Source organism: Cynocephalus volans, chromosome 5 (assembly GCF_027409185.1).
Source record: "Cynocephalus volans isolate mCynVol1 chromosome 5, mCynVol1.pri, whole genome shotgun sequence".
NCBI classification, from domain to species: domain Eukaryota; kingdom Metazoa; phylum Chordata; class Mammalia; order Dermoptera; family Cynocephalidae; genus Cynocephalus; species Cynocephalus volans.
Window position 1 is genome coordinate 46,248,814 of NC_084464.1, and position 15,373 is coordinate 46,264,186.

General features: G+C 38.3%; 1 protein-coding gene across 1 annotated transcript; it reads left to right on the top strand.

Moving 5' to 3' along the window:
- Window positions 1-448: 448 nt before the first annotated feature.
- Window positions 449-13,776, top strand: SNRPC (small nuclear ribonucleoprotein polypeptide C). Its single transcript, XM_063097977.1, has 6 exons — window positions 449-555; window positions 869-911; window positions 5,152-5,260; window positions 7,840-7,929; window positions 9,882-9,986; window positions 13,432-13,776. Exons 1-6 carry the CDS (start codon window positions 548-550, stop codon window positions 13,554-13,556), a joined length of 480 nt encoding a protein of 159 aa, XP_062954047.1. The 5' UTR covers window positions 449-547; the 3' UTR covers window positions 13,557-13,776.
- Window positions 13,777-15,373: the final 1,597 nt, after the last annotated feature.

Sequence of the window (15,373 nt, forward strand, 5' to 3'; positions counted from 1 at the left end):
TATGTAAAGCTTGCAGTTGGCTTTATTGCTTTAAGAAACCTATCATTTCTGAGTTGTCACCTTTTCAGCAAGCTTTCTCTGTATTCTTTAAAGTGTAACGCTCCTTTTCCCTGCTTCATTGCCCCCGCATAGCTCTTTGCTCCATCTGAGCTACTACATATTGATTTTATCATGTTTTAACCCCACTAGAATGTCAACTTCATGACAAGGATTTTTGTCTGTTTTCTTCACTGCTGTTTTCTCAGTATTTACAGCAGCGTCCGGCACACAGCAGGTATCATTAGATATTTGGCTAAAGAATGAATAACGCGCTTCCGGAAGCATCAGGAATCAAGATTAAATGAGCGTGGTTTGAACCTCGTAGGGACCCTTAATACTCCCCTCCGCCCTCCTATAGGAGAGAGGAAGAAAAGGAAAAGCCCCGCCTCTCCTTCTGGGGCTTCTGGTTTCGTCGCGGTTAGCTCGTCAGTTCCGCGGCGTCGGCGCTTATTGTGTGTGTCATTTCCTGGCGGTGCAGAACGGAGTGGACAACGGCCTGCAGAGCAACATGCCCAAGTGAGTGGGGGCCTGAAATCTGAGGGTGGTCGCTGTCACTAGTTGTGGTCCCGTGGGGGAGCGGAGAGCGGGTTCTGGTCCTTGAAGTCTGGAGGGAAAGGAGAGGATCTGGGGGCAATGGGGGAGGGAGACAGACCGGACGTGTGGAGGCCGACCCTGCTTAAGGCGACGACAAAAAAACTTGGTTTATGTCAGGACACTTTGACCCGTTCGAATCGTGAGTAGGTTGGATTTTTTGTTTGTTTTTTACAGCGCTTCCGTGGATGGACGTTTCTTAACTGGTTGTCATCTTTTCTCTTCCAACTCTTTTCAGGTTTTATTGTGACTACTGCGATACATACCTCACCCATGACTCTGTAAGTGGCGTATCTTTTCAGTTTCAAAAAGCCTTATGTGTAATTAAATAAGACTCTTTTTAGGTTGCAAGTTTATGCTTTTCTGCCTGCTTTAAGGCCTACTGTTTGGATAAAATAATTGGGGGTGTTTATTTTTCCACCCTTCCTGCAAATGTCTTCATAATTTGAGGATATTTGGAAGAATTGGTCTTCTGGCATTGTTTTTATTGGAGACCCAAAATAATAAAGCTTTAGCAAGTTTAAAGGTGAAAGAAAATTACATAAGTTAAAAATCCCAGGAGAAAAAAAGAAAATTAAAAGAAAAAAGAAGGGCTGGCCCGTGGCTCACTCGGGAGTGTGCGGTGCTGATAACACCAAGGCCACGGGTTCGGATCCTGAGTGCCGGCCACGAAAAAGACAAATAAAAAAAACTACTTAACAAATAATAATAGCAATTAAGATTGAATGGTTTATTGTATCAGGCAGTGTTCTAAATGTTTCACCCATATTTTGTTTAATGTTCATAATCCTATGAGGTTAGTACTTTCATTATCTCCCCTTTACCAAGGAGGAAACTGAGGCAGACTGTGGTAAATGACTGGATGTCACAAAACCAGTAAATTGTATAGAGCTGGAAAGTGAGCCTGTGCAGTCTAACTCCAGAGCTTCTGTACCAGCGGTTCTCAAACTTTTTGGTTTTAGGGCTCCTTTACACTCTTAAAAATGATTGGGTTGTATATTTTTTAAAAATTGGGTTATGTGGATTGAATCTATATTTGCTGTATTTGAAATTAAAAGTTATGGCTGGCTGGTTAGCTTAGCTTGTTAGAGCACAGCCTTATAACACCAATGTCATGGGTTCGTATCCCCATACTGGCCAGCCACCAAAAGAAAAAAAAGAAAGTTTAAAAATTTAAGAAATATTTACTAATTCATCTAAAAGTAACAATGATTAAAAAAAAAATAAAAAACAAACTAAAAAACCCAAAAAGATATTTTAAAAAAAGAAAAGAACAAAACACACACAAAAGTAACAATAATGATTTTTATGTATAATGTAACATGTAACATTTTGGCAGCTGGCAGGTATGGGGATTCGAACCCTTGACTTTGGTGTTATAACACTGAACTCTAACCATCTGAGCGGCCAGCCCCTTACCATGCATGATTTTCTAGCATGCATTGGTCATTTGGAAGATATTGGTTCACTGAGTTATACAGGTTTTCAAGAGCAAACACATTTGATTATATAATCTTAAAATTCACGTTCATTAATGTCACAATCTAATCAGAACTGGCATTAAGTATTGGGAAGCTATCAAGCTTATGGTGTCAGATGAGATTTTCTAGAATTCTGAGTTTTGCTTGAAGCTCAAATCTTATTGGCAACAAATACTATAAATTGCTTTCCTTGAAGTGATAAACTCACTTTATTCATTTCATTTTTGAGAAGTTTGGATATCTAGTTTGTTTCTCATTCATTCTTTCAAATAAAAACGGTGTTCTATCAAAGAAGCTCACAGCTTGAATAATTGTATGCCTGCTTTTCCTTGAAATAGCATCATATTTTGACATGCAGCAGAAGTGCTTTCATTCTTTCCATTTTGTCACCCAGAATATTAGAAAGATATGAACTCAAGGGTTGAGATTTAACAAAATTAGTAACTTTACTGTTTCATTGAGGACAGTGTTAGTGAAACTGGCTTTTTTTTTTCTTCTGTGAGTGCATGACATTGAAGGATACAGTGATCCACTAATACATTAGGATGCCACTACCTTGATTTATTTTAAAGTGCCAGGAGTTTAGCATCATCAGTGTAAATGTCAATACAGTGAAAAAGGGAAAGTAATGTCTTAGTATTATTATGAAAACACTTTGACCTTGCAGATCTGAGACCCCTGAATACCCCTTAGGTATCTGTCTGTGAACTATACCTTGAGAACGGCAGCTGTATACTTTGCTGCCTCTGCAAAAGTCTGACTAAATCAGAACTCTTTATCATCTTGGACAGTAGCTGTAAGAAACTAGCCAATAATTTCCTTGTTGTCACTTCATTTGGAATTCTTTCTAACTCATGGTCAGATGTAGTTCAACATTAATAGATATGTGGAACATGTCAATAGAGTGGTTCCCCTTGAAAAAATAATAGTTCTGAATGTTATAATAGATTGTCCTGGAGGAGATTCCTTCAATTTCCAATGAGCTGGTGGTGTTATTAGTAGCTAGTGAGTCCTTGCCTGTAGATCTCCAGTCCCTTTTTTTTTTTTTTTTTTGGTGGCTGGCTAACCAACCGAGCTAACCAGCCAGGCTTCCCAGTCTTTTTTTTTTTTTTTTTTTTTTTTTTTTTTTGGTCCCTAACCCCCTGTCTCAGTAAAGCCCCTAGCCATAGTTTTCCGAAATTGTTAGCACGGGGCCTATGCCTTTCTGCAGGTTTTTGACGTTATATTTTTATATACCCACTCATCTTGCTAATGCCAGAATTCAGAGAATTGTGTCTCTGTGTGAATTCTCTGTGAATTGGATTATGGGAAATGTCAGGAACCTTGTAATAAATATTGTCATTCTAAAATGGTATCTTGAAAGAATAGAAAATTTCAAGACGATTGTAGCAGTTCCCTGTAGTAGTCTTTGGAATGTATAAAACATTTGGTGGTACAGCTTTTGGGCTTTGCTTGGTTCTTGGTCATGATTTTATTATTAGGCTTAACATATCATTGTTGTGTTAGTCTAAGTGGTTTGGGAGGCAGGGAGCAATATTTTGAAATGCAGACTCTGAAAAGACAGTATCTGCTCAATTGACATTAGTCATATCTGCTGCCACTGAAGCAGTCATGAACAGTGAACGAGTATACCAGTAGTGAGGTAGTTGGGCAGCTATGAGGAGTGTCTGAATGAGATCTGGATTCCAGGCCTTGGCTTATCACTTTCAGCTATGTGTTTTGAGGTAAAATGTAATTTAAGTGTAAATAGAAGACAACAACTTTGTGATTTTTTTCACCAATTTTATTGAATTATAATTTACATTCAATTAAATGCATACATTTTAAGGGTACAGTTTGATGACTTGTCAAATGAGTACAGCTTGATGTATATGTACATCAAGATACAAAATATTTCCATCACCCCAGAAAGTTCCCTGTGCTCCTTTGCTGTTTGTCCCCTGCACCTCTCCTGGCCTCATCTGATCTGGTTTTTATTACTAAAGATTAGTGTTACTGGTTTTTAAACTTCTTATGAATGGAATCTTGCAGTATATACTCTTTGGTGTTATACCACTGTGCTCTAACCAGCTGAGCTAACCAGCTAGCCCAGTATATTTTTGAGATTCATTCGTCATGCTGCATATATCAGTGGTTTTTTCTTTCTGAGTTGCACGGGGGCTGGCTGATTAGTTCAGTTGGTTACCGCATGGTGCTGATAACACCAAGGTCAAGGGTTTTGATCCCTGTACTGGCCAGCCACCAAAAAAAAAAAGGGGGGTGGGGGTAGGGGACAAGAACACTGTACCATGCACATGTGATTTTTACGAAGAATAATTGAGACTGCTTGTTAAGTACATAGCATAGTGCCTGGCATGTAGTAAGTGTTCAGTAAATGGTAACTTAAAAAAAATAAAGGTTAAACTTGGAGTTTATTGTATGTCAATTATACCTTAATAAAACTGTTAAAGAACAAAAGGACTAGTAGGCTAGAGACAAAAATCTGTAGGTGATTTGTATAGAGTATATACTCTGGACCCATAGTCATTTAAAAGAATATATTCTCATAGGCAGTGTTATTTAAATGTATAAGCTATATTATTTTGCCATGGAATAATCTAAGATAGGGCATTAAAATGACACCGTGGTCTAGATCAGGAGTTTGTAAACTTTTTCTTAAAGTGCTAGATTGTAATTATTTTAGGTTTGTGAACACATAGTCTTTGCCTACATTACTCACCTCTACCATTGTAGAGAGAAACCATAGACAATATATAAATGAATGACTATGGCTGCGTTTCAGTACTTTTTTTTTCTTTCTTTTTTTTTTTTTTTTTTACAAAAACAGGTGGCTGGCCTATGGGCCATAGTTTGCTGACCCCAGTCTAGATAATAAATGTAGTAAATAAATTAACACAGTATGTTGCTGAATAATGTTTATAGGTGATGCTTTAACAGCCAGCTAAAGCAAGCCAGGCTACCTATATAAAGATAAAGCTTTATAAAATTTCTAGTTTTGGAAATTTGTTTTTGTGTCTAATATGACGTTTTTGTTTTACAGCCATCTGTGAGAAAGACACACTGCAGTGGTAGGAAACACAAAGAAAATGTGAAAGACTACTATCAAAAATGGATGGAAGAGCAGGCTCAGAGCCTGATTGACAAAACAAGTATGTTTGTCTCTCATTCTGATGTGGTAGAATGGTCCTATTCTTTCTCGTCCCTGTCTCTCTTGTCTCTTGTCTCTCTGTTGTTTTTCACAGAAGCAACTCATTCTGAATGATAAATAAGGGCATTTGGACAAGTTGAATGAAAGAAGTGGAAGGTCATTGGTTTTCCAGGGATGTAGGGACCCATTAATATTAATTATTGAGGATAGAGCAGTCAGAGATAGAGCAATCAGGTATTGGTTAGACTGGAACATGGGGCAGAGAAGAATGAAGTTGCCTAATATTTCTCTATTGACATAGACCAGATTTTGTAGCAAATTTATATAGAAGCATTTTTCTGTTGTAAGTTGGGGGTAGGTTTGTGGTTCACTCCAAATAGTTTGAGAGACTTCGTTTGGGTTTCTTATTTGTAGTCCTAGGAAAGAGAGCTAGTCAAAAAGAAACTAACTGGGCCAGCCCGTGGCTCACTCGGGAGAGCGTGGTGCTGACAACACCAAGTCAAGGGTTAAGATCCCCTTACCCGTCATCTTTTAAAAAAAAAAAAGAAAAGAAACTAACTGATGTGACAAAATAGTCTGGATATATTTTGGACCTCTGTTGTGCATGCCATACTCTTTTTGTTAATTAGGAACATTTTGTTCTTTTGGCTAGTTGGGTCCAAGGCACTGACAGAAGGAAATGTTGCAATTTTCCTTTAGATTATCCTGGTGTATTTGAAACATGGCTTTTCTTAATCATTTGTTGTTCTCAGAGCTAGCAAGCAAATGTGGACTTTGTGATTTTTTTAAAAAGCAAAACTATTATGAAAAATTTCAAATAAAGTAGAAGGGTAAGTTTAATGAATGAACCTCTTGCTACTTCTCGCCCCCCCAATTTTCCATTACCCAGCTGCAGTAGTCTTGTTTATACCAAGGTTGTCAACCTTGGCACTATTAACATTTAGGGCTGGATAATTCTTTGTTGTGGGGATCTGTCCTGTACATTGTAGAATGTTAAGCAGCATACCAACCCCCAGTTGTGACTAAAAATGCATTGCCCTATGTCCCCTTTGGGGGCGAGGGGGATTGCCCCTGGCTGAGAGCCACTATACCTTCCTCTACTCCCTTTTTCCCTCCTGGATTATTATGGAATAAATCTCAGACATTGTCCCATTTTATTTGAGAAAAATAAATTATGATGTAATTTTTTTTTATTTGAAAAAATGTTAGGAATTTCTTGGCATTAAAAGCTTAGCAGTATATTCTCTAGTTATGTTTCATATGCAGCAAAAGAATTTAAAATGAGTGAACATTTTTAATGGAGGACTTTTGGATGAGAGGACATACCTCATGATGATGAGAGGACATACCTCAGGGACATACCTCATGATGTCTATGATTATGTTGACATTGAGTCTGCTACTGAGCCAGCAGCTTAGCTTCTCCTTCTTAGTCTTTATAAACTGTTCTCCTGCACAGGGTGTGGGAGGTGCTTTTTGATTGGAAAATCCCTTATTGAGATAGAATTCCTTATAGAGTACAGCATTTATTTAGAGGAATACGAATAGCTGTTCATTATCTGCACTTTAGGTCTTTTTTTTGTTTTGTTTTGTTTTTAAAGATGACCGGTAAGGGGATCTTAACCCTTGACTTGGTGTTGTCAGCACCACACTTACCCAGTGAGCAAACCGGCCGTCCCTATATGGGATCCGAACCTGTGGCCTTGGTGTTATCAGCACCACACTCTCCCGAGTGAGCCACAGGACGGCCCCTAGCTCTTTTTTTTGGATCTTGTTCCCATAAATTGTCGGTGATTGATGTGAGTAATTTGACGTCATTTGAACTGGTGGGGTAGATGGAGTGAGATGGTCTGCGGATAGTACTGAGTTGGGAAGAGATTAGGTCAGGAACAGATTTTGTGAGTGTCTATTTTAATATTTATTTGTCTCCTTTCTGAAACCAAAAATAGATAATCTTCAGTTTCTTCTTTTCACTTGTGCATTGTATTATCTAAAAAAAAAAATTTTAAAGTTGATTGTCTTAGACTTTTTTAAGATCATAATCTCTCTCAGGGCAGATTATTACTTTGAAATCTTTGTTTCTTCCACATCTCCTAGCTCAGTGCATTAACTTCAAAACTGGTAAACTAAAATGGTATGGTTTGACCCAGAATAGCATATATAGGAAGGATAAAAATTTTATAAAGCCTGGCCTTTGGGCATGTATTGGATATTTTTCAAATAAAACTATGAATGGCTTGAATCAATTATAAACCACATCTACAGATTAAAGATGACTGCTTCTCTTTAGTAAAAGACATTGTTAGGTAGGAAATTTCTCTCCAATCTCTCATAGTTAATTTAGCCATTGAAACGCTAACTAAAAATTGCTTTAAAAACCTGAATCAGTGAACCAATAATTTCATTTTTAGCTGGTGAAGACCTATAATTGATTTAGAAACTGTAGAGCCATGATATAGTAACTTTAGATGAGTACATGCTTGAGCAAAGTAATTGGACCATTAAAGATTTAAATGAAAGTGGTTATTTTAGTAAATGGGTTTTTGAATTCTTATTCATTGTTGTTTTTTTCTCTCCAAAGCGGCTGCATTTCAACAAGGAAAGATACCTCCTACTCCATTTTCTGCTCCTCCTCCTGCGGGGGCAATGATCCCACCTCCTCCCAGTCTCCGTGAGTTTAAAGTTTTTATTTTAAGGGGTGTAACTGGGCAAATTATCCTTTGATTATGTTAGGTTATCTCAGAGTTGGCTTTCGGTTGCTTGTTGAATGAATACATAGATAGTAATAAAAAACCCTTTAGTGGTATAAGATTTTAGTGGTATCAAACAACTGTAGAGTTAACTTTTTTTTTCCCTTTGGTTGCTGGCCAGTATGGGGGTCCAAACCCTTGACCTTGGTGTTATAATACTGTGCTGTAACCAACTGAGCTAACTGGCAGCCCTAGAGTTAAGTTTTGATTACATAGTTACTAGGATATTATATTTGTGGCATCCTAAGTGTGGGTCTGAGTCAGATTCAAATGGAAAGCTGAGAATGAACCTGTGATTAGATGAGTTAACACATGAATAGATGATGCTAACTACATTAAATTATTTACTGCTATGAACACAACACTGGAGGACTGAAATAGCTGATACACTTCTCAATCTTTCCACCTATTTTCTAATCCACCTGACACCAACACATACACACACATACATACCTCTTGTGAAAGATAAGAATTGGATAGTTGGGAGTGGAATGGATCAAGGGCTTCTCTCTTCTGAGAAGGTTTATTGTTTCTGCATGGCAGACGGGAGGAGATTGAGTACTAGGTCATAAGTTCTTTGGCTCAGAACCCTTGACTTTGGTGTTACAACACTGTGCTCTAATCAACTGAGCTAACTGGCCAGCCCCTTATTTTTAATAGCAGAATAGTCTGTGGTATAAATTTATCATAATTTACCTCACCATTTTTTATTTTTGGATATTTAAGTTGTTCCAAATTTTTGCTGTTGTAAATGATAATATTAGGAGTATCCGTGCGTATAAGTTTTTTTATTTCCAAAGAATTTTTTATTTTATTATTACTTTTGGTGGTTGGCTGGTATAGGGATCTGAACTCTTGACCTTGATGTAATAAACACTGTGCTCTAACCAAGCGAGCTAACTGGTTAGTCCCCAAAGAATCTTTTAAACCCAAGTTTTCATTTTTTTAAAAAGGATCTGGGGGCCGACCCTGTGGCGCACTCGGGAGAGTGCGGCACTGGGAGTGCAGCAGTGCTCCTGCTGCGGGTTCGGATCCTATATAGGGATGGCCAGTGCGCTCACTGGCTGAGTGCGGTGCGGCCGGTCACAAAAAGACAAAAAAAAGAAAAAAAGGATCTGGGGTGCTGGCTGGTTAGCCAGCCACCAAAAAAATAAATAAATAAATAAAGGGTAGTGTGGGGGGGGATCTGAAATTAGGTACTTGAATTCATCAGCTTTTTGTCAGGGACTCTGTTCAAGGTACAACCTCCTTCCCCTTTCCCCCTCTTTTTTATTTATTTTATCTTTTAGATGACTGGTAAGGGGATCTTAACCCATGGCCTTGGTGTTATCAGCACCACACTCTCCCAAGTGAGCCACGGGCTGGACCCCTTTCCCCCTCTTTTTAAAAAATTAAAATCTGTTAGAATTTTTTTGATGAGGGTGGTTGGGGAGTGCAAAAATAAATAAATAAATAGAAAATAATTTTTTTCACCTGGGGGACCTGACTTAATTTTATACTTTTTTTTTTTTTTCTCCCTTGGTGGCTGGCTGGTTCAGGGGTTACAAACCTGTTACCTTGGTGTTATGAGGCTTTGCTCTAACCAATGGAACTAACCAGCCAGCTCTGTTTTATACTTCTGTCTAGATGGGCTTATTTTTGCTTTTTAAAGTAACTCAAGTTTTGTGGCATGTGATTTTTGCGGAACTGCTGTTATAAAAAGGAAACCATAAGAGGTCTATTGCTTCAAGAAGAGAAAAAAGAAAGAAAAAGAACAACAAAAAAAGAGGTTTATTGTTTTGAAACAGTTCGTGAGACCCTATTAGTTTCATTAAAAAGAGAAAATGTAAATTTATAAGCATACCTTAACCATAGGTTTCATTCTTTATTTCAGCGGGGCCTCCTCGCCCTGGTATGATGCCAGCACCCCATATGGGGGGCCCTCCCATGATGCCAATGATGGGCCCTCCTCCTCCTGGGATGATGCCAGTGGGACCTGGTAAGTTTGAATGTCTTTCCTTCTAATATGCTCCATTTTGTTTTAGTTCTTCAGATAAATGGAATTCTTAATTAGTTATCTAAATGTATTATTGCAACAAGTTGAATTTGGCTAATCTTTAATGATAAAGAAAAAATATTTGGTTTATTAGTATAATTGGATGGTATCCAATGACATTGTGCTACTAAAAGCAGGATTAAGGCTGCCTCTGTTTTTCTTCTTTTTTCCTCCTCGTTTTCTTTCCTTATCCTGACTTTTGGCCATTTATAATGAAGAGAAGAGTAGATGAACTTGTTCCATTTGGGGGGAAAGGGAAAGGGTGGATATATTTTCTTAGTTTTTTGTTTTGTTTTTGTTTGTTTTTGGTGGCTGGTCTGTATGGGGATCTGAACCCTTGACTGTGGTGTTACAAGGCTGCAGTTTAACCAGCTGAGCTAACTGGCCAGCCCCTATTTTCTCAGTTTTGATTTGGACCAGAGTTACCTCTGGCTGTTTTAATCTTTTTTTTTTTTTTTTTTTTTTTTTTTTTTTACCAGCCATCCCTATATAGGATCCAAACCCATGGCCTTGGTGTTATCAGCACCGCACTCTCCTGAGTGAGCCATGGGCCAGCCCTAGGCGGTTTTTTTTTTGTCTTTTTCATGACTGGCGCTCAGCCAGTGAGTGCACCGGCCAGTCCTATATAGGATCCGAACCCTATATAGGATCCGAACCCGCTTCGGGAGCTTCGCTGCGCTCCCAGCGCCGCACGCCACGGGCTCGGCCCGCCGCCGTAGGCGGTTTTAATCTTGAAGATTAAGAAAGCTGAATCAGTGTATGAAAAAGGCCTTAGGCCTGGAAGTTAGTTTTTTATTCAGGAAGAGAAAGAAACATATACCTCAAACATTCTATTTTAATTTAAATGTACATTTACATTTTAATGTAAATTTAATGTACGTACATTAATTTGCAAATCTTTGTGCTACATGGGCAGGGCTTTTGCTTTGAAAGTGAGTCTACTAGGCCAGCCCCGTGGCTCACTCGGGAGAGTGCAGCGCTGATAGCGCCAAGGCCGCAGGTTCGGATCCTATATGGGGCTGTGCGTGGTGCAGACCACACCGTGCCGAGGGTTACGATCCCCTTACCAGTCAAAAAAAAAAAAAGAAAGTGAGTCTACTGATTGGAACATCATATTTTTCTTGTATAAACCAGTAAACCGTAATCATAATACATCCTCTACCAACTTTAGTTTCTTTTTTTTTTTTTTTTTTTTTTTTTTAAAGATGACCGGTAAGGGGATCTTAACCCTTGACTTGGTGTTGTGAGCACCACGCTCAGCCAGTGAGCGAACCGGCCATCCGTATATGGGATCCGAACCCGGGGCCTTGGTGTTCTCAGCACCACACTCTCCCGAGTGAGCCACGGGCCGGCCCTACCAACTTTAGTTTCATTTTCTTTGAAGTGGTTAGAGACCTTGTAATGCATTGTATTTCGAATCTTCTATGATTGTTTTGACTGCCAAATTTGTGAGCATTTTTGGGGGATGACTAGCCTGAGTCTTTCTAAGTATTAAGTTGGTTTTTATAGAAACAATTCTCTTTTCACACCCATATTTTATTGGTTTGCAGAATAGTTAAATTATGTAATTAGAATAGTACATGCAACTGACATAACCAGATTTGGGAACAGAGGCGACTGATGCCTACAACTCAGCTGGAAAGACAAGGTGCAAAAGTATTAGAGTAGCTTCCTAGCCAGAAGTATTCAGTACGCCTGATGCGTGTATCATGTTGAGGGATGAGAGTATTGATAAAGAGAAGTCCTGACCTACTGGCGTGTGAACCGAAAACACAATCAAAATGACTTTGATGGCGTTCACATTCCTAAGTCAGGGTCACAAATTCAAATTCCTAGAGGTGCTAGGGATGTGGTGTATTGGGGAATGTGAGACCCATCTAAAAAAGGCTTCAGAACTCAGCTTCAGCCTATGGTTGACATCTGAGAATGCAGGCTTGGTGTTGCCAGTTCTTCTGAATTTTTTTCTTTTAAAGCCAAGAAAAAATGATAAAATTGTGGGAATTGTGTTAAAATAATTGAGTAGTTCGGGATTGGGCAGGGATAGGAATGGGTGGGGGATATAAATAGACAAAGTTGGTCATGCGTAGATAATTGTTGAAGCTGGATGATGGATACATGGATGTTCATTATATATTTTTTTTACTTGTGTATGTTTGAATATTTCCATAATAAAAAGAAAAAAAAAAAAAGAATCTAGACTTCTGTATGAAATCCCAATGTTGGCAACTAATCTAAATTAAATCCACTATGGAGAGCAAGGAAAACAAGTTGTCAGGTGCCCAGTTTTTAATCTTTGGGCTAGATCAGTTTCCTCTAAGAAATGTTTAAATGCAAGTTATGTTAACCATGGGCTTTTATGTGGCATTTAGAAGTTTAGTATTACTCTCTGTTCCTGTTGAAATTGATTATTAAAAAATTTTTTATCTGTTGGACTTTGTGTCTTTGCATATACTTGTGTTTCAGTTTCTGTGATAAGGCTATATTCAACTTTGAATATCTTTTTCTCTTGAACCATTTACTGTAGACCTATAATAAAAATTACTTAAAAATAAGTACAGTAGTTAGGTAAAATTTGATATTTAAAAAGAATATATGTAACATGAAAATTAAGAGGCATAATAATAAAATGAATATCCATGAACCTACCACCCAGTTGAGGAAGTAGAACCTTATCAATTCCATTGAAACTGCCTGTGTTCCTTCCCTACCCTCTGCTTGTCTTCCCCTCCCTGGCTCATTTATTTGGCTGGTTTATTTATGGGACACTTAAAGAAATTCATTAATAGTTTCTAAAATGCATTAGAAAAATCAGATTTTTGTGTGTGTGCTAATTGTTATAAATCACATTATTGCCTATTATTTTTCTTGACTTGAGCTAAGTATGGTTACTAACAGGTTCTCAGCATGGGCCTCCTGCTCACCTTTCCTACAACTCCGAACAAACGCTTAGTGGTAAGATTGTCCTCTGTGCCTGTGTACATTCATGAAGTAGCTCCTGGTTATATGGTGGATATATGATTAAAAGAGCTGACTGACTAACATGTAACTTAGTTGTGAATTTCCCTGCTTGAGAAAAAAGGTCAGTTTAGGGAACTAGTGTTCCTGGTGATTTCTGGAAAGCGGTCTATTAATAGTTTCCCCCTTACTATCATTAGATCATGATTCCTACATGGTTCTTGTGTTGACCTTTTTGTTTTTTGTTTGAGAATGTCTAAGTAATTTACAGATGTGATGAATTTGTTACATTTCTTCTGTCACGTATGTCTTTTTTCCAGCATTTTGCAGGGGGGGAGGGCTACTTTTTTGGTTTTTAATTGAAGTCCTATCAAACTCTTATAAATGGTATTTTTTGACTCTCTTTTTTCCTTTTCTTTATTTTGTCCTACAGCTCCTGGAATGAGGCCACCCATGGGAGGTCACATGCCAATGATGCCTGGTCCTCCAATGATGAGACCTCCTGCCCGTCCCATGATGGTGCCCACTCGGCCAGGAATGACAAGACCAGACAGATAAGAATAGAGAGGAGGCTTCTTAATATCAGTTTTAAGTTACTTGTTGTACTTCATCAAGAGATCATGGTGCTGTGACTATGGGTGTTTTCTAACAGTATGGCACGGAAGACTTGCTCCGTTTTCCTATTAAAGAAAGAATAGTTTTGGAGGGGAGAAGTGGGACAAAAAATGTGCATTTTTCATTTGTGTTGTGAAATGTGAAAATAAAATTGTAAACACTTTTAGTTAAAAGTGTGTTCGCTTCTTCCTCCCCTCTGTATTCTTTGTGTATTATAAAGAAGATGAAACATTCTAGTTGTGTTTTGCTAGCTCCTTCTCTCTCAGCATGTCCTATGCATAAGATGCTTTTTCCTTAGCTATAGAGTGGGTTCCATTGGGCATCCTGCCTTTATTTAGTAAAGTTTGCTTGTGCAGGACTTTCATAAATCTAATACCTGTACAGCTTTTGTTGGTTAAAATAATAAACAGCACAATTGGTTAATTTTTCACATGCATAACACTCTTGTGTAGTAAGTGGAAAGTTTAAGTATTTTATGCTGAAGTAGGGGAAAATACTTCATGTTGTGTGCATGTCAGCTAAGAATGGCAAGAATTGCCTTAACCTCAGCTTCTCTTTTCTCTCAGCTGCTCTCTTTCTTGGCTGCAAATAGTCTGAAAATTTTCTAAAGCAATGGTAAAATTACGCAGATTTTTTGTGGCATAGAAGTTGTCTTTAGAATGCTATTTTGTTACATCACCAGGTTGTAAAAGTAATATATTTTCAAGGAAGCATGTAGAAAGTAAGCCATTGACACTACTCATATTCAGTGCAGTGTAAAATTTAAACTCACATTGCAAGCGAGAGTGAAAATTGTTTTAACATCTGGGAAAGGCATTTTGACACTATCAGAATTAACAATATCTGTATCCTTTGTCCTAGCATTTCTATGTCTAGGAATTTATCCTACAGATAGACTTGCACATGTACAAAATGACGTGTATGAGATCATGTATTGCAGCAAAAGACTGGAAATAACATAGATGTCCTGTGGTAAGGGAGTGGTGTTTTTCAAGTATGATACATCCACAAAGTTGCATATACCATGCATAATAAAACAGAATAAGGAAGTTCTGTGTAGTGATAGGAAAAGAGCAGAGCTCCAAGTACACATTGTTCTGTACCTTGGAAAAGAGATCCAAAATACATATTGTTCTGTACCTTGGTTTTTTCTTTTTTCTTTTTTTTTTATTAAAAGATGACCGGTAAGGGGATCTTAACCCTTAGTTTGGTATTGTCAGCACCACGCTCAGCTGGTGAGCTAACTGGCCATCCCTATGTGGGATCCGAACCTGTGGCCTTGGTATTATCAGCACCACACTCTCCCGAGTGAGCCATGGGCCGGCCCTGTACCTTGGTTTTTTCTGTACCTTGGTTTGTCCACATTGTTCACTGCTATCCTTTTTTAAAGGAAAAATCTATGGTTGCCTGTGTATTCATAAAGGTTTTTGCAAGGACAGATAAGCAACTGCTAATTTTGGTTGCTCATGAAGGTTAAATGGGGGACTGGGGGACAGGGATGAGGGTAGAAGAGCTAATTATCTATTAAAAAAGCAACCAAAATGAAATACGCTTGCCAACTGAGGTTACTGTTATAATGATGCTATGGCAGAGGGTGCCCTAAACCTGCAATTTATAACCTAGCCGATGATCAGAATCACAGAGGCTTTTTCAAAATAAAGATTCCAGATTGTGGTTCACTAGATCTGGAGTGGGGCCTAGGAAATTTGCATTTTGGAAACACTAGGATTTTTTGGGGGGTGGCTGGCCAGTATGGGGAT

Coding starts and splice junctions, on each gene's coding strand:
- SNRPC (XM_063097977.1), top strand. Junction 5,261..7,839: donor GAGCCTGATTGACAAAACAA/GTATGTTTGTCT, acceptor TTCTCTCCAAAG/CGGCTGCATTTCAACAAGGA. Junction 9,987..13,431: donor GATGATGCCAGTGGGACCTG/GTAAGTTTGAAT, acceptor TTTGTCCTACAG/CTCCTGGAATGAGGCCACCC.